Source organism: Strongylocentrotus purpuratus, unplaced genomic scaffold, assembly GCF_000002235.5.
Source record: "Strongylocentrotus purpuratus isolate Spur 01 unplaced genomic scaffold, Spur_5.0 spur5_scaffold_14, whole genome shotgun sequence".
NCBI classification, from domain to species: Eukaryota; Metazoa; Echinodermata; class Echinoidea; order Camarodonta; family Strongylocentrotidae; genus Strongylocentrotus; species Strongylocentrotus purpuratus.
The window spans coordinates 5,469,982-5,493,696 of NW_022145599.1; the positions used below are offsets into that span (position 1 = coordinate 5,469,982).

Here is a 23,715-nt window from a genome sequence, read left to right on the forward strand (position 1 = left end):
AAAATAGTTACCCTCTTTTACCCATGAAATGTTATCCCTAAAAGATTACTTAGTCCGTCTATTCGTGCTGGAAAGTTTGGTAGCCTGACCACAATAATTGAAGGACCCATAGGAAGAACAACATTAAAAGCTCTCCTTTATATAGGTAAACAAAATCATTATTATCATTATTATTAATATTATTATTATTGATGTTATCATGACCACCATCATTATTGTAATTGTTATCTTTATCATTATCATCACTTTTATTATCATTAGTATTATTACCGTGAGTGGTTGCCAGGCGCCTACGCAGGGGGGGGGGGGGGGGGGGGGGGGGGGAGGGGGTTCGACCCCCCCCCCTCCTCAATTTTTTGGGGGTGTATTTTGGAGGAAACCCCCCTCCCTCATTGAAGCGAAAATATTAAGGGAGACACTTCGTTTTTATAATGCTTCTTTACAGTAATTACACTTTTTTTTTCATGTACATTATTTTTCTTTGATTGTTCAACATTTGTATGGGGCAGGATGAGCCCCTGCGCTTATTAAAATAAAAATGATAAAGATGATGATTTTTTTTTTTTTTAAATGGTGCTAATGGGTGACCAAAAAGGGGGACCTTATCCCCCCCCCCCCCCCCCAACGGTACGAACTACATCGATGGGCCAAATTTTCAAATTTTCGGGACAAAAAAAAATTTCATCCATTTATACAATAATATGGTTTTGTTTGTAATTAACTTTATTAGATAGAATTAACGAACACATTTGGAATACAAAATGACTTTTTTTGTTATATGTCGCTATTTTCTGGCTCTTTTTTTCTCTATCCCTTTTATTTTACACGCTACCGTATTTTTTTCTGACAAATAATTGACTGCCCGCTTCAACGTGTTTACATGTATTGGGGTTATTTCAGGGCCAATGTTTTACGAGAAGCATAAATACTGATTATTTAACACTTTTATGCTATAAATAGGACAATTCTTGGTTTGCTATGATCTTTTCCAGGTGACTAAGTCTATCTGCAGCAATTTCAAGTCTTCTTCATTTGTTCTACGTGAGATGGCAAGTGTAAATTCTGCAGAATTTGTAAGTACCGACCGGCGAATTTATTTTTAGCCCAGATTCCCCCATTCAATTGGCATTGCCTCCTGTATAATAACGTATGTGCGCGGTACATCTCTACAATCATAGTACATGCTCTGCTCATTCCTAGTGATACTCATAATGTTGATGCAGTCTAATGACTCACACAACCGTTTATCTAGGTATTGGTAGCCAGTAGGCGGTAGATCTGGCAAATTTATTTAATCAATGCTTTTAGTTTTACTAGTATCATAAGTATGATCAGGGTTACATGTTTGTGCAGTCAATATAAATTAAAAACAATAAATTTAGACATCATTAAGACATTATTCGTGAATACTTTTAGGTCTAGCGTGAACACGTAGAACTTTAGCGTACATTTAATTCTAAGTGCATGCGCACAAGGTTCATCCAATCTCGGCGAATTGCAGACACAGACTCGACGAGGAGCAAGCTTGCGATTTTCTGTTTCTATGATATTTCAGTCAAACCCTCCATTTGCTACGATTTTTCACCATCCTTAAATTTAAAATGTTAAAGGTATTTCACCTAAGTTTAAGTCTTACGAGTTACGTAACTATTTTTGAAGTTTGAACAATTCTCATTTTCGTCATATTTAAGGTAGTCTACAAACTGGAAATTTATTCTGAAATGTTTGTTGATCTTTCTATTTTATGGGTGAGCAATTTCATATGTGCGTCAGTTATGTGTGAAGTGCGTCACCTGTTTAAAGCATGACATGTCAAAATCTCTGTGGTTTGCATCCTACGTATTGACATTGCCATTGAACTTAAGTTGCGCTTAGGTTAAAATTAGGCCCTCTCTCATTTCATTTAGATTCGAAGCCACTTAAGCGGATCGGCCAATGAGAGCACATAAACTCACACATAAAAGTTCTTTGTGGGGAATACATAATTAATAATAGCCAGGAAGTCTTTCACATGTTTAACATTATGTTATCAGATCATTATCGAGTTCTTTCTACCCAATTCACTGAAAGCCTGTCCCACAGTGCAATTCAAAAATGACATCATCGCGTTATTTACCTCATTCCCCATACGTTGATACCAAGATCGTTCAAGTATCATTTACAAAAGCTTATCATTTTCCAAACAATTTGAACCTGTCAATTAGAGTTGTAGCAGCTGTAGCATATAAAAAATGCATTCTAAAACACTAACTTTGACTGATTTTGTATTATTTGTGAAATATTTAGGCATTAGGGGGTGGTGTTTGGAGGACCAAAGCACCGGTGCAGATTAAAAGTATTCAGCACTGAAACTCATGTCGGGCAGAATTTTCCTTGTTGCCAGCATTTTTTCTAAAATCCCCCTCGTTTGGTAATGATACCGAGTGTGTTTAATATAACAGAATACAACAATATTGAAATATGGCATCTTCAGGTACTTCTGCAAGATTTTGTTTTTAATATCTGATTGGCTCAGCACCATTTTAGGCCTATATTTACATGTACATGTACAGTGTAGTATTTAATAAGAAGAAATTGTAGAATATCATTGATGCCATTGAACTGAAATAAAAGACTGTTTAAAGTAATTGGGAATTTGGAAGATGATATCCACTTTTAAAGGTTCATGTACATGTACATGTACATGTACAACTGTATAACTGACTTTGAAGTTTGAGGGGTCAAGATTATTGAGGGTAGAAGTTGGTTGCTGAACATGCACCAATTACATTCATTTATTCATTCATCCATCCATTCATTCACTCATTGGTCTACATCAAACATTCAAACATGGAAAATATTAGTTTAAACATATTTGTGACTTACACCCAGTAAATAAGATCGATTGATCGATCTGTAATTGAAAAACAAGTCAGAAAAAATCTTGGAACCAGCGGGATTTGAACCTGCCATCTACTGCTTGCCGGGCAGCGACTGTACCACGAGGCCATCACTGGTACATGGCACAGTCGCGATGAACTACATATGTAGAAACAAATACCCAAAGCTCTTCTGATTCATTCTGACTTATTAATATTCATTAGTCCGCCATAGGGCAATAACTTTTATAAATGTAATGCTTCCTGGGAGAAATTTCAATAGTTTAAACATATTTGTGACTTACATCCAGTAAATAAGATCGATTGATCAATCTGTAATTGAAAAACAAGTCAGAAAAAATCTTGGAACAAGCAGGATTTGAACCTGCCATCTACTGCTTGCCAGGCAGCGACTCTACCACCAGGCCATCACTGGTCCATGGCACAGTCACGATGAACTACATGTAGAAACAAATACCCAAAGCTGTCCCGATTCATTCTGACTTATTAATATTCATTAGTCCGCCATAGGACAATAACTTTTATAAATGTAATGCTTCCTGGGAGAAATTTCAATAGTTTAAATATATTTGTGACTTACACCCAGTAAATAAGATCGATGATCGATCTGTAATTGAAAAAACAAGTGAGAAAAAATCTTGGAACCAGCGGGATTTGAACCTGCCATCTACTGCTTGCCGGGCAGCAACTCTACCACCAGGCCATCACTGGTCCATGGCACAGTCACGATGAATTACATGTAGAAACAATTACCCAAAGCTCTCCTGATTCATTCTGACTTATTAATATTCATTAGTCCGCCATAGGACAATAAATTTTATAAATGTAATGCTTCCTGGGAGAAATTTCAATAGTTTAAAGTACATATTTGTGACTTACACATACTTGTGAATTGCAGATCGATCAATCGATCTTATTTACTGGGTGTAAGTCACAAATATGTTTAAACTATTGAAATTTCTCCCAGGAAGCATTACATTTATGGAAAATGTTGTTGCTCACATTCATAGAAAGGCTCAAGTATTTACGTGTATTTGTATCATCGATACAGAAACATTAACCAATTGATGATATTATAATGTGATACATGAGATAAATATTAGTTTTGTTTTTAAAAGTCTTGGTTAATTATATGTTCTTTATTACAAGTTTCTCTTTCAATTTAATAAATAGATCAACTTTTATATGGGGAAAAGACATTCAATTTTTGTGTTGAATATGTTTAAATAATTAAAAGTCTTGAGAGGTAGTAACAAATTAGAGAAATAGTCTAATCCTCAGATATACTTAGAGTTGTTGCAGTTTTAAAAAAATAATTATATTCTTAGGTACTTCTTTGATAGAGACATCTTGAATAGCATTAATTTAAATACTAATTAGGCTAGTACTAATGACTATAAAAAAGAAGAATAGTTATAAGGCTTCTAAATTCTAACAATTTGTTAATTTTAGATAAGGAATATACATGGATATGCATGCATGAATTTAAAAACTCATCAGAATGACAGTTAATTAATATAATACTACTGAATTTTTCTGTACAAAGATAATACCTCCCATCAAAATTTATTTTCACATGTTAAAATTTGACATTTCACCTGTCACAAAGGCAAATTTTACAGTTTATCCATGTCAGAGATCGAAGTTTGAAGTTACGTTTAGTTCTTTTACTTCGTCCACCATTAAAAAAGAAGTTATTTACGATATGTACATGTTTATGTACATGTATTCAGTGTACATTTTAACAATAACATACTGTACTTGTACATGTAACACTCACTATATGTGATTTTTATTGAAATTAAAGTTATTGCAAAGTGCAAACATGGTTGCATGTACTGTTGTAGTTGACATCTTTGTGGAGTGCACAAAAAACTATTTAGATGTTCTGAGTATTACTCAGAACATCACATACCAATAGAAAAAGAGTAGACTTTCAAATATATGTCCTTCCAAATACATGAATTTTAACCTTTTGCATACTGTACGGGAACCGGAAGGTTCTTGTATTAAGTCTATGGGAATGAGAGAGTCAACCAGTTAAACTTTCAAATATATGTCCTTCCAAATACATGAATTTTAACCTTTTGCATACTGTACGGGAACCGGATGGTTCTTGTATTAAGTCTGTGGGAATGAGAGAGTCAACCAGTTAAGATGACATCCCAGGGTAATCCAAAGATTTCTTTGATCAAAGTTCAAGCTGTGATCTTTACTACTTCGCTGACAATTTTGAATTCATACATCTGTAATACAATAAAAGAATTTAACCACATGAAAGGTTTTGTGGTTTTTGTTGTGTAAACACTTTGTGCTCGGGACTGGGATTTCTTTTCATTGATATTATTCTCACGGTTTAAGATACAGTACTGTCAAATTACTGGGTCATAGGAAGAAAGGAGTCTACTTTGTACATGTACACCATTTAATGTGGATCAGAATAGATAACCAACATTCATATTGTTACACCGATAGGCAAGTGATAGAAATGTGAGCAATCAACCACAAACCACAACTGGGACAGTTTTAAGAGCACGAATCTCATATTCCGTCATAATAATACACTCTTACAACTTACAAGTCATGTATTCTGATCAATTTTGCAGAATATACATTTAGTTAAATTAGAACCGACAGCGAAATGAATTGGGAGCTCTTTTTTAAAAGATCCAGAAGAAATGGACTCTGAACAAAAGGAGCTTTCATTTGTTAGAAAAAGTAAAGTCATAGTGCAAATTTAAATGGTAATTATTCCATAATCCTAATCATCATCACATGCTGTACATTGACATGCCTGATGTCCATTCATGTACATGTATAATGTAGGTGTTATTGTTTTTTGTAAAGATATCTGAGCTTATTTCATTAATCCTCTTTGAATAAAGCAAGGGTGTGCCAAATGATAGTGGGGTAAACAAGTTGTTTGTTGAAAATGGAAATTGATGATGAAAACTAGACACAAATTTATGCAATACTTGTAGTTTTCATAAAGTAGTTGTGTACTTTGGTAAACAAGCCATACATGTAGGAAGCTCTGGAAAGTAAACTGTTCATATTCTTTAAAAGGGAAGTCATCCCTGTAGGTTGGTTTTCATAAAAAATAGAAATATGAAAGGAACAGATCAGGGAAAGTTTTAGTAAAATCCGATTAAAAGTAAGAAAGTTATGATTTTGTCGTGATCCATCAGAAGTCCATGGAATTTACAACGTAATTAATTCTGTTTTGTAAGAGATTAGTATTCGCAGAATGTGTCCTTGCCAGTATGTACTACACTTTTGATTGTCATCCCTTTGACGTCATCTTCAAGATACATGTACTTGTACGATTTGAACAGATGATAAACAAATTATTTTTTAAAGTGAATGTTGTATTCTGCTGACAACTTGAGCATTCAACAGCATGATGCGATGAAAACACACTGTCTCTCAAATGAAAATCAACTGGGAAAGTTCATGACACGGTTACGCTGCCCAATTAAGGAGTACATGTACATCATTCCAGTGATGATTACTGTAAGGATGATCTAATTGATTGATTGTTTCTTTTCTCGTCCTCTTGTGGATGTATACAGTCAGAGTGTAAGCCTATCATCCATTCACCGGTGAGTCGGTCATGCCACCAGGAGGCCATGTCCAAACACAAGAGCACGGACTCACAGCCCATCTCCAGCAGTGGGAACAGTGGTAGCAGTAGTAAGGCTAGTAACAACCAGTTTGCTAGCAGCCCTCGCTCCGCTACCAGCCCATCCCCTTCTCCTTCCTCGACTTCAATTTTGAAGAAGAAGAGAGCAGACTTTAGATTTGGAACCATCTTGGGGGAAGGATCGTATTCAGAGGTGAGTTATCATCAGGACTTCGCACACATACAACTTAACTACATGTACATATTGTTGAGGTTTAGAAGGGTTTTATTTTACTTAAATTATGATCAGAATCTCACTTCTTTATGTTTAAACCTCTTTTAATTTTCTTATAAGGAAATTTGAGTCATCAATACTGCAGTTTGTTTTTGTCTTTCTTCTTTTATTAATTTTTTTTTAAATTTTTTATAGAAGCTGCACTTTCCAAGATCTGCCATGATATATATAAAACATTTTTATTTTTAAATGTACACTTGCCTAGTAGTAGTAAAGAGATGAGAAAGTTAAATTTGATTTGATTTCCATTTGATGTATGTACATAAGCAAGGAAAAGGCCTCCCAAAATGCTACTACGGTAATTCTAAATACCTAATGACTTCAGCTACATGTATTATATGAATTTTAGTCAGAAAATTAGTCAGATGATAGGTTAGTCATCATAGATTTCACATGTTATTATGAAAAAACACATGTACATGTATGTGTGTAAAATTTTATTGATGTACACTGTAGTTGAGTGGTTTAAACACTTGACTTGAAATGCAAAGGTTGAGGGTTGTTCCCCGGCATGGCACTATTGTCCGTTTGCAAGGCATTAATTCTAAATTTGCCACTCCATACCCAGGAAAGGAATGGGCACACGGTAGGGTGGTGAAAGCCTTTTTGTTACATGTAGTACTTGCCATATACCCTCACTGTGACTTTATGGTAGGAATACTCCCCAGGGAGTGGAGATGGTGCACATTATGCATGAATTAATCTGATGGCCAGGGTAATACTATCTGTGCTATATGAATCAAGGTTATTATTATTTTTTTTAAATTATTTATCATATTTATTACCACAATAGTGGTTAACATGAAATAGTAATGTTGCTTTGTTTGTGATGTACACTGTACATTAATTTGTAGGTTTATCAAATATATACATGTATTTGTGATCATTTCCATCAAACTTTGACACAGTGTGTATTTTGATTATCATTAGAGATTAAAACTGCAGAAATGCAATTGAAAGGAATGACAAAAGAAGTTCAGAAAAGCAACCAGACTTTGGACAGCATTCTGTAATCGAGCTCATACATGTACATGTATGAAATATAATACTGAAAGACAAAATGTTATATTCATAGAAATGTATTCCTTATTTTAATACATGAGGTATGCCTCCTTTCCTTTGATGTTTCTTTTTTCCCCACAGGTTGTACTAGCTACAGAAATAGCAACTGGCAACCAATATGCAAGTAAGTAAATATGTGCTGGGTTGGTAGAGTGTTTACTTGTTTGCCTTTTTTGTCAATAATAACTTTCTTTGATATTCAGACAATAAAGAATGCTATAAATAGTAGGTATGGCATTCTGTATCTACTTCTAGAATAATACAAACTTTAAAAAAAAAAATTATTTGAAGATCGAAGTTCATTTTTCTAGAGTCAAAAAGTAGATACCAGTAGATGTACATGTACATGTACATTGTAAATGTAATTGTTCATTTTCTTTGTATTTGCTGTTTAAACCCAGTCAACCTTATGGAAAACTTGAACATATACAGTACAAACTTGTACACTATTGATATTGCTAGAAGAATGATTTATTCACTTTTTCATTGTTGTGCTTTTAGTTACTTGTTACGATCATGGCTTAATTGTTTGGGCAAACAATATCTAGCCATTGTGCACCTTGTGTACTTTTACACTTCATATTATTCTTTTTTTTCAGTCAAAGTACTTGAAAAGAGGCATATTATACGAGAGAAGAAGGAGAAGTATGTTCTAAGAGAGAAGGAAGTGCTGAGCAGACTAGATCATCCATTCTTTGTCAGACTCTACTTCACCTTCCAAGATAACTATAAGCTGTGTATCCTTTCTAAAATCACAATATCACAGGTGTAATAACTTCTGTGAAATGCTGGAAATATTTAAAAGTTGTGCAATGTGCATACCTTATTTATGTAACTCCTTTTATACATCAAGGAAAGTATTGTACATATACCACTGCAGAACATTAACATTTTGTAGGAAGAAGAACTACATTTACTAAGCCACTTCTTCCCCTTTTTCTTCTTTGGAAACAGGATTTTGCATTTTTTGTCTTGATCAAATCCTATGTTAATTTGCTGTTTAAATGGATATTCATTACTAATGTAGGTATTCATTACTTGGTATATCATTCATTTTAAGGTAAACAGCTACATATCAACCAATGTACTTATGAAAACTAAATGAAGTTATCTTTGATAAATTTGAATAAAATCTGATGTTAAGACAGAGAAATATTTCAGAATGATGTATAATTGTATTATTAAAGCAGATGTACACAGATAAAGTACACAGACTTGGGCTAAAAGTTGTGTTTGCAACTCAGTGTATTTCATCGGTCATTTCATCTTTATTTGCTGGTACGTGTATTTCCAGTTTATAGTTCTAGTGAATCAGTATTTATGATGAATATAAATTATAAGAATTTGTGTTAAACTCCATTGTCAACATAAATCTACATGTATATTTCTCCAAAACAAAGGCATCCCGCTGTTTAAGTACACAAGTTGTTTATGTTTTCATTTCCAGGTATATTATACCGGTAGTTCAGCAAGAAATAATACTGTGTGTACAGAATTGTGTGACTGTATAGGAAGAGTAAACACTAAACGAGATGACTTTGGTGGAATAGAATAGCCTGAGAGAGAATTATGAGGGTAGTTTACTCCTATTACATTCATGGGCGATAAACAATCACAGTTCATAGAAGAAGGGGAGGTGAAATTACTTTATTTTCCATAGTATTGATATATGATTGATATACATGTATATCACAAAGTTACGAGGGTTTGCAGAAAAAAGTGCATTCCCAAATGATCATGAATTGGTTCAGCATTTGAAATGTACCGGTACATGTGCAATATGCAGATGATGGAAAAGGTTGATTTTTTTGTTAAAAATTTGTCATACTTGTTGTGGCTAATACATCTTTGTGTAAAATAAATATATATATATATATATTGATAATGATATGCAATACAAGGCAGGTAATTTTGAAACTCACTGTAATAATATGATTGTCGGATGTCCCCTTCTAATCTTTGTACGAGTAATGTATCTACAAAATGTCAATGAGGAAATTACATTAAAACAAAAAAAAACATTGTTTCATTAAAAAGAATGTCTTATCATATTAATGTATTACAAAGCATCATCATGATTGTTATCATTGTTACTATTTTAAAAAAAAAACTGTCTTTTTATATTATTTGTATAGTTCTTAGCGTACCTTTTATTGAACCTTCTTTGATAAAAATCAGGGCATATGCCATCACTACTCCTCTGTAATGAATAGTAGTTGGGCTCTACCTTCAAACAAAATCTTAGAAATTTCCTGAATGTGTGATCTACAGACTTTGGTTTGAGTTTAGCCAAACGTGGGGAGCTCCTACCTTACATCAAGAAACTGGGTTCATTTGACGAGAGCTCATCAAGATTCTACACCTCAGAAATCATCTTAGCTCTGGAATACCTCCACAGCATGGGCATCATTCACAGGTAGGTCATCATCAATGCTTTGCTTTAGAAATGTGCCCACATGGAACTGTTTCTCTAGAGAAATTGTACTTTAGTCAAAAGAAATGCTGACTATACACTGCGACCAAGCTTATTTGGATACAATCATTTCACCAAAAAAAAAAAAATTTCTCACTTTTGTGATAAATGTGTATATGAATAATCTAAAGAAATCAAGAAAGAAATATCTGAAATTTTAGACAGTAATCACAATATTTGTATAATTAATCCATCTGAGGAATTTCAAAAGGAACAATTTTCAACAATGATTCAATAATTGTTGTATTATAAAGTGTACCAATCACCTAAAAAGTAATTTATGTACAGCTAGAACTTATGAAATCAACATCAGAAATCTTCATCTGGCATTTCCGATGGGCTGACAGATAATGAGTATGCAGAAAAAAAAATATAATATAATACTGCTCACAAATAAAACCGGGCTTACACTTCAGACTTTGGACAATTTGTGTATTCACGTACACATGAACATGTAGCATTTAAATATTATCTATTGATTTAAATGTGGCAGAGGACCCTATTTTATGGAAGCGCGTACATCGAATAGTCTCCTTACAAGTTGCCTATAATTAAGATTGTATTTGAACTTGCAAAATCTCTTTACAAGGTATTATCAGAAGCCCATATTTTGAATGTAGTATTACGACATGGAACCACCAGTACTAAATTAGAACACTTTAAAAGTTTTAGCGTGTATTTTAAGACAAAATCGGGTAAAGATGCCTTTGTGACAGACTTGTTACTGAACATGACGTAATGCCCCCCCCCCTGCCACATTTAAATTATTATAGATTATGTAAATACTATATACTATAAATGCTACGAAGTCTGAAAGTTCAAGGACATTCAAAACCATAGGGTGGCATGTTCATGTTCATCTACAGTGTACATGTAAATGTTGCACTGGGTTCTATAATGTGCACTTTAAAGCCACCATACTTAGTGCTGAGTGAATGCTGCATGTATTACTATGTGCTTGCTTCAGCCAGCAGGGTTGTAGGGGAGTGTCCTATATAGCTAGTGGGATGAATCATCCTGCATGGTGTTGATATTTAATCTAATTTCTGCTTTCCAGCAGGCATCAAGTGGTATTTTTAATCCTAATGCACCAATGTGACTAATAACAGCATATAGGATGCACATTGGTAACAAAGTGAAAAGAAATGACATGTACATGTACATGCATGTGTGTTCTCTTTTATTTCATATTGGGAAAATATATATTACGAAATAAAAGTAACAAATTTGTTTAAATTATAGAATTGCAGTATCATCATAATTTACATTACCTACAGGGTGTACATGTAATTACTACCTTCTTCTCATATTGTAAGGCTTGAATTTCTGGGACAATTGAGTCTTTATTAGTTTTACATGGATTTTCAACTGAAATTTGGAGAGAAATATAAATTTCTGTAGATGGTTGAAATATAGAACTTACATGTACAAGCGTTCAGAACACCCTGAAAAGAAGAAGATTTAATTGCAGTTGGAGTTTTATTGTTGATATTTTAGGATTTGTATGTGATTAGTATCTCATTGCATTTTGTTGGTGGAGATTTTAAAAAAATTGAATTGGTCGCATTCTGGACTAGGCTGATATGTGTATTCATGTACGTGCATATGCTGTAGGAGGGATTTAAATATCACAAAACACCTAAAAAAAAGAAGACATAATACATAAATAACTAACAAAATTAATAGAAAATGTACATTAAAAATAAACTCATAAAATGTTATAAAATGCAAGAGAAAAAGAAGGCTTCTTATTCACATGGGGTGAAAATATTTGTGTATAAATGGATATGCATTTACACGAGCCAGGCTGTCAGAAAAATACTGATCACCGTTTGTATTAATTTAAAAAAAGAAAAAAGGAAAGGAGTTAGATTTTAGAAGATGTGAAAGAGTTTGGAATGCAAAACAAGCTGTCAAATGGCAGGTAAACATGTATTTTTTGAGGTAGAGATACAATGAAAGTGAGCTGTGAAAAGAAATGAACAAGGTAAATATCTTGATAGCATAATATGTTTGTCTGCAGATTAATGATGCATGTACCGGTTACAAGTAATTATCACTAATGGCTGTAGTATGCAGGCTGTTACCTCAAGGCTTGAAGTGATTTCAGTCTCATTTAAGTGGTTTGTTTGTTGCACCAAAGTAGATATGACGTATATCTGAATCTCTCTCTGTTTTTCCCCTCTCCCCCTCTCTCTCTCTCTCTCTCTCTCTCTCTTTCTCTCTTTCTCTCACTCTCTCTCTCTCTCTTTGTCCCCCTCTCTCCCTCCATGCCCCTCCCTTCCTCTGTCTTCTTCCTTCTCTCTTTCGTCCTCTCCTCTTTCCCCCTCTCCTCTTTCCCCCCTTGACTGTATTTATGCTCATCTTCTTTTCACCCTGTCTGTATGTCACCTGTTTTTTTTTCCTCTTTTCTGTCTATGCTTGCATGCTATAGGTGCTCTCCTTATCTCATTATGGTTTATTATTTTATGATTCTGTATTTTTCTCTCCATCTCTGACTGCCTCGTCCATCTGTAAATTTCCTTCAAATGGCGTCTCTGATCCTTTTTATATCTTTCATTCCAGTATCATTCTCCCCAAAATTCAGTCATATTTTCTATCCTTCTATCCCTTTCTCATTCTTTTTTCCTTCCGTTATGCATTTGTAGGTATGTCCATCCACCCCCTTCTCATTCTTTCTCTGCCTTTCTCATCTTCCATCTATTCTCCCTTCATTCATTTGTGTCTTCACTCATTTCTGATTGTCCCTCTATCTCTCTTCCAGTTGTTATTCTTCTTTCTACTTGTAGCTGTTTTTCTCACTTCCTCCTTTCCAATGTTATCCCAACTTCCTTTCTCATCGATTTATTTTTCCCTCGGTCCATTTCCCACTCCCATCCTGCTTTTTCTCTCTCCCACTGGCTCATTCTCCCTTCACACTATTACTGTTACATTTGTCTGCCAGTCTCTCCCTCCCCCTCTCTCTCTCTCTCTCTCCTCCAGTTTTCACTACTTCCTTCCCCTTTTCCACCTTTATCTCATTGTGTACAGCTGCGATTTATGTTTACAATATCAACATTTCCCCATCCATTCCGTGTTTTGTTATGGTTGACTTGATAACTTATTACAATGCGGTATATTTCTAACTTCCATACTTCCTCTTTTTAGTTTTCCTTGTGTCTCATGTTTCAATTCAATGTTTTTATTCACCCCCCCCCCCCCCATCCCTCTCCCGTTTCTCTCATGCATATCCTGGTTATTTTTTCACCTCTTTGTTTACCTTCCTCTTTAAATACAATCTTTGGAATCTACATGTATCATCATCATCCTGTTTCAATCAGCATTTTTCTAATTATAAAGCAATTATCATCTGTCCATCATCTTGTCAAGATTTCTGTTTATTGTGAATATTTCTTTTTTTAGAGACATGTCTTTCAGTATCTATCCCTCTATTTGCTTTTCCGTAATTTCCTTTTTACTTTTTCAAATCCTTTTTTTTTCCTGTGTATCCTTTTCATATAGAATTGGTTGTCTCATTCCTTTCTCATAGTTTATATCTTTATTAGTGTTTTTCTCTCTTCCTTATTTTGTTCCCCCTCTCCCCTTTCTTATCAATCATCTCTTCACCTGCTGAATTTAACCCCCCCCCCCCCCCATTCTCCTTATTTTCACCTTGGTTTCTTCTAATTTACACAAATTCTAAGTACAGAAATATATACAATCTCTTGTGAACCTATGGATCTTTTCTCCCTCTTTAAATCTATATCTGTTCAGTAATTAGTGCCTTTTGTTTGTTCTCACCCGCAGAGATTTGAAACCAGAAAACATTCTCCTCAACGAAAAGATGCACATACAAATCACAGACTTTGGAACAGCCAAGATTATAGGTGCAGATGATAAAAAGGAAGGACAGCGTGAGTGATTTCACTTTCTATTCTTGGAATAAATAGACATTTACCTGTAAACAAAGTAATCAACTATTATTGAGAAAATAAACAAAGTAATAAACTGTTCTTGAGAGAAATCATCTTAGAATGATATAAGATGCAATTAATTTTTGTCTCTAGAAAAACAATAGAAAGAGAAATACCTGAAATATGTTTAATATAGAATGCACAAAAAAAAATTAATTGATTAGGGAAAGAGTACTTAAATTACACGTATTGCTGCTGTGATGTTCTAATGATATAAATATTTATACATGTATGTATGTTTTTTTGTATAGAAAGTATTCAGATGTTACAAACATAGACTGTTTTCCTTTTTTTGTGGGAGTCAGCAAACAGAAAAAAGATGTACCTATAGCCTTTCACATGAGTGCAATATGAGATTGTTGGATTGTAATTACATATATACATATACATGTACATGTACGGCAGAAGATAGCAAGCAAGGAAAAGGTAGTAGGTCAATGAACTTTTTGAACAAAAAACATCCTGTTGATAGAATAAGTTGTTTACATGATTGTTTTGACCATTTCTTCTTCGGGGGTGTATTTTCTGTTGATTGATTTTACTTTTCTGTTTTTCTTCCAAAGTTTGTTGAATCAATCATGATTGAACTTTCAGCTGCAATAATGTAGTTATAATTTCCTTTTACAGCTCGTGCAAAATCATTTGTTGGTACTGCGCAATACGTCTCCCCAGAGCTTCTCACTGAAAAATCTGCAACAAAAAGGTAATTTAAAATTTTAAAAAATTAAAAAAATTAAACAAACTCATGATATTATTAAAAACTATATTTTTTAACAATACCATCAATCTTGTCAACTATTCTCAGGTGCGAAGAGATAAAAAATAAATGAACTTGAAGTATATCAGAGAGAGAAAGAGAGAAAGAAAGAAACAAACAAAAATTATTTAATATATACATACACCTGTATATAACCCATTCAATATGATGAGTTACTTTTGTATCTATTATTGACACATATTATTTATTGGTTTTTAAAAGTTAAGCATCAACTTTGTTCAGACTATCATCAATCTTATTCATGATTGATTGATTGATTTTAACCGCATTGTGACTCTGTTTGTCTCCCTCTAACAGTTCGGACCTCTGGGCTCTTGGATGCATAGTTTATCAATTACAAGCAGGTCTACCTCCATTTAGAGCAAGGTAAGACTTTCCTCTTTTAAACTTGAGTTGTTTGAACGATAGCTCGATCATGGTATCATCCGTTGAGAGCCAGAAGGGCATTAATGATATTAATAATAATAATGATAATCCGTTCTTGTAAAGCGCATTTATAAGACATTATGATATAACGTCCCTATGCGCTTCCAAAGAGCTTTTGAAATCATTGCACTAGCTTCAGCTCCGGCAGCCGTTATCAGCGCACAGTGCATTTCAAGGAATAATCCTACCAGGTACCCACTGACCTCACCTGGGTGGAGTGCGGCAAATATAGATTAAGGTCTTGCCAAAAACATCAGTGTTGTGGCTGGGATTCGAACCCTGTACCTTGTGGTTCACAGTCCGGAGACTTATCCACTGGACCACAACGCCTCTACTTTAATACTCTACTCTCCATTAGGGCAGTATCATTTCATAGACTTAGCACCCTTCAGGCTCTTTAAAGAAGACATGTGCTTCCTAACACTAGTCATTACACTTTGGCAATGTGCCAACTGCCAAGAATTGTTTTCAATGAAGTTTTGTACAAGGACTACACAATACATAATAGTCCTGTATGACATTTCATGTGAAAAGTATCGCTTTCCATGTGATTAATTCATCAAAAGAAATCAAGGTCATATTTTCAAATGGTTTTGTGTTACTTTGATAATTTTCTGAAAGTGAATTTTGACATGTATATAGTCTTATGATTCTGCAGCACTGGTAAAAGTTGTTCCTATTTTTATTCAAGATTTTCTCATCATTGTTTACACATGGTGCATCATTGATGTAAAAGCAAGCGGGGGGGGGGGGGGGGGGGGGGAAGGGAAATTTTATTCACACATGAACTTCTGTTTATGTCTAAAACTTGTGTAGGCCTCCATTGATTTGAGTAGTCTATGGTAGAGTGCTGTACATGGTACGCCTACAACATGAGGCAGTCTGATGTTTTAACTCCTCATTTACCAATTCTATCTTCAGAATCAGAATCATATTTCAACTCATTGAAATTCTCTACATTGTAGTTCCTCCATCTTACATGTATAAGCCGTCATTCCCCTGGTTGCTAATTTACAAGCAGTCGGGTAAAACAAACAAACAAACAAAACAACATATTCATGTGAATTTGTGTTATTTTTACATTGGAATGATGTGCTCCCCCACTCCCAGAAAGAAAAAAGAAAGACAAATGAACAAAGCCAGTTATATATAAGTTAGTTTACTTTCCCATATTATTAGTGTTCTGTAAATATCTTGTTTGTGTCTAGTTCAATATCAAATATCTTTCCTGGAAACCAGTTCCATGCATAGAAGATAAAGAAAAAACAAAACAGGAAATGGTAGTGGGTTGGGTTAAGGACGAAAGAAAGAAAAGTGCTGGTATTGCTATTGTCGTCCTTCCCATTGCTCAACATCAGTGAAACAGTGCTCTACAGTAGTAAAAAGGTTAGAGTGTACCAATAACTTTAAGGTTTTGTTTAACTATGTTTTTACGTTTCTGGAAACAGAAACATTACCTTTCTATTCCGGATGCTTTTACTGCCATGGTTATTGAAACTTGCATTTTTATACTGTAATGAATATATTCTTAGTGATGATTGTGAAGATAATGTTACCACAAGATTGAGTTTATAAGTATCTTACCACACTGCTGCTAATATTTTGGTAATTATAACATTCTTTTTTGATATAATTGATTGAACTGGATGGATAACTGATTTATTTAAAAAAATATTTTTTAAACTTGATCAGAAAAGTGAAAGTGTGTTTGTTTGTTTAGTTGTTACTTGTTTCCTGCATACAAGATGTTTGTTAGATTCTCCCACCCTTTGGCTAAAAATGTTCTCATCAATTAGTTATGAATATAGAAAATCAACCCCAAACAAAGTCCTTTTTTTTCTATAATCCCCATATACAAGTAAGGATTCCCTTTATAGTTGCCTGCGTTCTTGCAACCTCATTGCTTTGATGGCAATATACAAAATCTATCAACATGTTTACAAATCTAACTCATTTGTGTACATGATTGAATGGATTCATTGGAAATTGAAAACATGTTATTGCATTTTTAGATCATTTGGCATTGATTGAGATAATGATGACGAATGGAATTTGAATATGCACATCTGATGAATAATAATCTTTCAAGTCGTTTCCTTGTGAATAAAGGTTAATACATCACGTGCCTATTAAAGGCCAATAGAATAGGTAATTGTGCCACAAATACATATGCAGTGGCCTTGAATTAGAATTTGTTGTACCTTGGCCTAATTATCATATTGATTCATATGACAAAATAAGATTAATAGAATAATATTTATTTCTTTGGTCATGTCAGAGAGGTATGCTTCTTGTGCATTTGGTATTTTTTTGTTTCCCCCAATTATGTGCCAACTGAAAGCTTAAAAGCCATAGATTACAATAATAGCCATTATATGCTAATGTTGTGTCTTTTAGAGGAGTAACAGCTTGCTGAAAACTCTAAATCTAAAGCTTTGAAAAATTAGAAATTTTCGACCTAAAATGACATCATCTTATGGGGAGTAGGTAAATTCATAATGACTTTGCATTAATTAAGCAGGGCTTATCACTTCAGGTACATGTACATGTACAATGTATATGGGCCAGCCGAGCGGGTCCTCTGTTATGTTGTCACCGTTACTGCGGCAATTTTGACCCCTGTTGATCCGAAATTTGGAGAGGTGCGGAAATTGAGGTTTCAATTTGCTTTTGTGCGGTATTGAAGGGATAATATATATTTGTATTCTAACTTCATTCAGCTTTCCGTTGATATAAAGTTGTATATTCATGGGATAGGGTCTTTAAGATTACAATTTGATATGACCATGATCATGTTGATTTCAATGTTATTATCACTTTGTTTATTGTTTTATAACTATAGGTCTAACTGAATATCCTTCAATTTTATTTACTTTTCTCAACAGCAATGAGTACATGATATTCCAGAAGATTATTAAGTTAGAGTATGACTTTCCAGATGGCTTCTCACAAACAGCCCGGGACTTGGTCTCAAAACTTCTTGTAAGTACTTTATTCTTTTCCATAGGAATTTCATTGACACCAAGTAAGAGAATTATTGAGACATAGTGAAATGAAGATACAGCAGGAAGGCTAGGCTCAAATGTGTTATTCTCTTAAAGTTCCTCTGCACTAGTTTGGCCAGGAGGGATTAGACCTCCCTCCATGGTCACTTACAGGTGGCTGTCTCATCAAATCAGCTCTCTATTAACATTAGAAAAAGCGGACCATGGGGGACCAATAGTCGCCGATTAGGCATTGTTTGCTATATAGAGGGCGCAAGTAGCTTTAAGTAGTGCAGTGGGGCTTTAACTGACAAACTGTACCATGCATGCCTCAAGCCTGTACAATACATACTCTATATGCATACATGTACGGAATTCACATTTGCCAATTGGCTGCCAAGAGACATGGTTCTTTTCATTGACATTCTAGTAGGAGGTCTAGAGTTTGGATTCTTGCATGGTGTGTATACATGTCTTCAGAAAATAACTTGAATGTTGTGAGGATTAGATTTGTAGCCACCTTAAATGAAAATGATGGAGCACCTTGAGTGCTGGCTCAAAGGATATATTACGTTGCCATTATTGTTATGATTTATATGTACCACTAGAGTGCACAAAATATGTGTAGATAATTTATAGAACAGTAGTGAATATTTTTCCTTGTACTTCAATTCTTCTGTTTTTATGACAATGATAGATTGAGAATAGGTAAGTTATTCAAAGTCTACACATCATGGAATCCCTAGCATTTCAGAGACAATAAAATGTATTGAGAAAAAAAGTAGGATACACATTTTATAGCATTAACTGGTATTCATGATTGCTTTGCTTTTGTAGGTGATTGATCCAAGCAAGCGATTAGGTTGTGATGAGTGTGGCGGATACCCTGCATTAAAGGCACATCCATTCTTAGAAGGTGTTGACTGGGAGAATCTTCATGAGCAGAAGGCACCTGTACTCAAGCCATGCACGGTGGTGGATGGGGAAGAGATCCACAGCGAATACTACGTGAGTATCATGATCATAGCAAGGCCATCCTTGAAGGAAGCACATCTAGAGCTGATTATATTAAATGAGAGACTCGAACCGCGAACCCTGTGATCCACAGTCCGGTGACATATCCACTAGACCTCAGTGTGTATTCCTTTTAAGCCTCGTCTTGCTTGCCTCTTACCTATACATCGTGGTTCTTGCATTTAAAACAAATTAGATGGACATTTTAAAGAAATATATAGATATTTAGGCTCACTCTCTGACTGGTTAAAAGAACATTCTGTGACTGAATAAAATAACATTTTCTTTTTGAATACCGGTATATTGAAGGATTATGACATCCTAGCACAACCCATGTGATTAATTTTGTCCATGGCTTTTAGCGAATGCATATGTCTTGCCAATCAACAGTTGTTTTTTACCTATCTGGGAACCGGCTATCCAGTGTAAGCATGCATGTGCATGTTACCATGAAGGCTAAAGACAATGGTTAATTGGTGATATGCATTTCTTTGTTACAAAGCGTCAGGAAAGATGCATCACAGAATTTTCTGAAGTGACTTGTAAAGGAATCACTTAAGGATAATAATCAGTGTCAACTGTTTTTATCCTGTGTGTCATGTGCAATCCTTTCAGGGCGACACATTTATGTACATGTACATGCACATTTTTATCTACAGTAAATTTTGTTTAGATTGCATTGAATGATATTCAAGTAATGTAATTTATTTGTATATTATTAATGAAGTACATGACCTTGTGTTAATATTGACGATATGATTTGTGAAATGCCCATCCGGACAGTGTAAATTTAGGGCCAATGATTTCCGGATTTCGGTATACCCATGGCACCTGGGCCCTGTTTCATTAAAACTTATCATCGATAACAATTAACAATAACTGTTAAAAGCTTCTGAAATCATGGCATTTGATTGGCTGAGAGAAAATTTAGCATTTGTGGAACAGGTTTTATGAAACAGGGTCATGGTGTTGTAAAAATATATATCAAAATTCTCCTTCCCCATCTTCCTTCCATTCTTAGGTGGACGACTTTGACTTGGAGTTGAACCCCACCAGCTTGAGTGAGTACCTGAAGAGGATCGAGACGCACGACCGCCCCCACAGCCCTACCAGGGATAACAAGTATGTGGTGGATCTCACCCCCGCAGAGCGCAAGCAGAGATTGGAGAGGCAGGGGAAGGAGAATAAATGGCATCGGTTTGTGGAAGGCAATCTCATACTCAAGAATGGATGGGTGGACAAGAGGAAGGTAGGTTTGTCGCCGGTTCTGGGGGGCATTTCACAAAACCTGTCATTAGTGACAAATGACAGTTTTTGTTTTATAAGCCACTGAAATCCTTACTTCTGATTGGTTATCAACAGATTTGTCACTGATTTTTGTCATTTGTCATTGAAAAAAGGCTTTGTGAAACAGGTCCCTGTTCTACATGTATATAACCCCATTCTTGGTGGGTGGTGGAGTGACTGATTTTGTGGCACACTATTTGTAGGATATGTTTGCAATGAACATGCCATTTGATGACTTTAGGAACATTTCTTGGAGTTTTTATTTGACTATGTGGAACAGAAATAGACCACTTAAAAGATAGCACATGTACATGTACAAATGACCCCCACAGATTTTTTAATCATGGAGATGACCTCATTTTTGCATTTTTAGAGTGAGCACTGTCAAAGTGATGGAGGTGCTTCAAGAATACCTCCTTTTTACCCTCTTGAAAATCCTTGCAGAAATGTGTCTTAAATGAAATCCTCTCACATTATGATACAGTTTAAGTGAAATTTTTGGGGCTCCCAACACTTATAGAAGGGCTTTAATTTAACCAATATCATCCTGGCAGACTCATCTTTAAAACTTATAATCCATGGTTAACTCACATGCATTCTTAGCTGTTTTTCCCTCATCTACATTTATTTTGTTTGTTGTAATTTTGATATCCTCATAATTAAAAACAAACAAGATGGCACATTACATTCCTTTACATGATCACTATGAATTGCCTTGGATACATCACTTCTCAAATCCCACATTTTGATTCCCTTCATCCTACAGGGTCTGTTTGCCAGGAGGAGAATGTTACTACTAACGGAAGGCCCACACTTGTATTATGTAGATCCTGAAAACATGGTTCTCAAGGGAGAGATACCATGGTGAGTGGCATTCAGTTTCTCATAATATAAATGATACAAATGCTTTTTTGGTTATGATAATAGGTCTATTTATTTAGCGCAGCCGCTGTATGAATATACTCAACTGCGCTGAATACAAAGTTATATTATTACCCCGGTTGTAGCTGAGCTGCCATGATAAGAAGCTAGAGTATTCAAGGAATTTCTTCCTACGGGGTAACCATTTACTTCACCTGGGTGGAGAGTGGCAGATGTAGATTAATGTCTTGCCAAAGGACATTAGTGCTGCGGTGGGACTGAGATCCACAATCGGGTGACATATCCACTAGACCACATCACCTCTATGTGTATTCATTTAAAGCCTGTTCTTGCGTGCCTCTTGCCTATACATCAACTATACTTGAGTTTACTGTTCATGATGTTTTATATTTTTCATTTTTTAAAGGTAATGGGAAATTTAAAAAAAGGTCTACCGTAAGAGGGGTCAAGATATAAGATCAACATGTAGCGATGAGTTTAAAATGGGGAAAATTGCTTCTACTCATTCTCCTTTTTATTTATTACACATCTTTAAAAAGAAGGGTAGCCCAATCAACAAAACAATACTGGTTTTCGTTGAGGCCCTTCATGACACAAACAAGTATATACATTTTATCAACACATCAAAATACAAATAAATATAGAAAATTACAAAATACGATTTTAACAAACAGAAAATTGCAAGCCAGGTTATAAATAAGGATTTGAACATTGAGAATAACGAAATGTGTAAAATATATATGATACAAATATCCTTTTTTTAAATCTTTATAGTTTTTGCTAATTCAAATGTTGATTTTGTTTAAGTAATGGGCAAATATTTTCTTGTTTTTTCCCCTATAATTTTAGGTCACCGCAACTGAAAGTAGAAGCCAAGAATTTCAAGACATATTTTGTGCATACAGTAAGTATGATACATGTTCATTGATACAGTCTTCGTCATATGCTGTAAATCGTAAAGTCTTGTCACAATCTTGTCAAATTATTTCTTTTCATGTGAAGAAGTGAGTAAGAATCAATTCCTAAAAACATGTATCGCAAACATGGTTCATCAATCTGTATGCCTTGATTTTTTAAGAACTGTGTTGGGGAAAGCTTCATTTAAGTTTTTTTTAAATTTTTTTTTTTATGTTGTATATGTAAGTGAAAAGAACAGTGGTTTTAAATAAAGTAAAACAGAAATATAACATGTTCTGTTACCTCTACCTTTTCTCTTTATCAGCCAAATCGGACATACTACCTTATTGACCCAGAGAGTGATGCGGTTGAATGGTGTCAAGCAATCAAGGAGATGTACAGACATACATACCAAAAGTCTATTTAATCTATCACCATATCCTGACTACCTGCCCTGTACTATGGGTCAGTGGTGGATTCCCTTCGCTTTGTCCGAGTCCATCGATCGATTCATGTGATGATTGCAATTGTATGTATACTTCTTATCATAAAAATGTTATTTATGAGGTGACCTGACCAGGACGTTTTCAGGCAGTCAAGTTTGTTGGTGAGAGATTGGGCGTGGTGGTGTCATCGTACATGTAGATCCATCAGCCTGTTGAAGATGTACAGATTAGAAGGTTAGGTTGAGGATTTGTTTCCAGATTCCGGGTACATTTACCTCACAGATGGAGACTGGTAGCTGGAATAGGGCGTGGCATCAGATACAGATGAGGACAAGACATCACGTTCACCGCTTGAAATATCCATACCCATGATATCATATACATGAATATGTTTTACAGCTGCTTAAAATACGATGAGAACACTTTTCGTATCATTCAAATAGTGATAAATTTGATGTGTAGTACATTTAGCCACAATGTTTTCCCATTTCGACCATCTGGGGTTACCAATATGAGCTCCTCTTGGAATGTTCTTATTGTAACTCATGACAGGGAACTCACACGTTGGATCTCCATGCCATACAAAGCTACCAGGTGTTGCTGCTAGACTGTTTGGACTCTGTCTCCCCCATAGAAGAACAAAGCATTGCTTACTTGCCCAATAGGGGAAGGGGGGGGGCACCATGTACCGTATTTGCAACATCGATGAACTAAAGT

General features: G+C 34.9%; 1 protein-coding gene across 1 annotated transcript; it reads left to right on the top strand.

Annotated features, from left to right (window-relative positions):
• The first annotated feature begins 868 nt into the window (after window positions 1-868).
• On the top strand, window positions 869-23,496 carry LOC581490 (3-phosphoinositide-dependent protein kinase 1). Its single transcript, XM_781483.5, has 14 exons — window positions 869-1,073; window positions 6,452-6,715; window positions 7,940-7,982; window positions 8,458-8,595; window positions 10,130-10,274; window positions 14,118-14,224; window positions 14,912-14,987; window positions 15,360-15,428; window positions 18,374-18,470; window positions 19,310-19,480; window positions 20,508-20,735; window positions 21,540-21,637; window positions 22,505-22,559; window positions 22,878-23,496. Exons 1-14 carry the CDS (start codon window positions 1,047-1,049, stop codon window positions 22,977-22,979), a joined length of 1,620 nt encoding a protein of 539 aa, XP_786576.2. The 5' UTR covers window positions 869-1,046; the 3' UTR covers window positions 22,980-23,496.
• The last annotated feature ends 219 nt before the right edge of the window (window positions 23,497-23,715 follow it).

Bases quoted from the DNA above. Each gene is read 5' to 3' on its own strand.
- LOC581490 (XM_781483.5), top strand. From the start codon at position 1,047: ATGGCAAGTGTAAATTCTGCAGAATTT. The intron at 1,074-6,451 runs GTAAGTACCGAC...GGATGTATACAG, and splicing joins GTGTAAATTCTGCAGAATTT to TCAGAGTGTAAGCCTATCAT. The intron at 22,560-22,877 runs GTAAGTATGATA...TCTCTTTATCAG, and splicing joins AGACATATTTTGTGCATACA to CCAAATCGGACATACTACCT.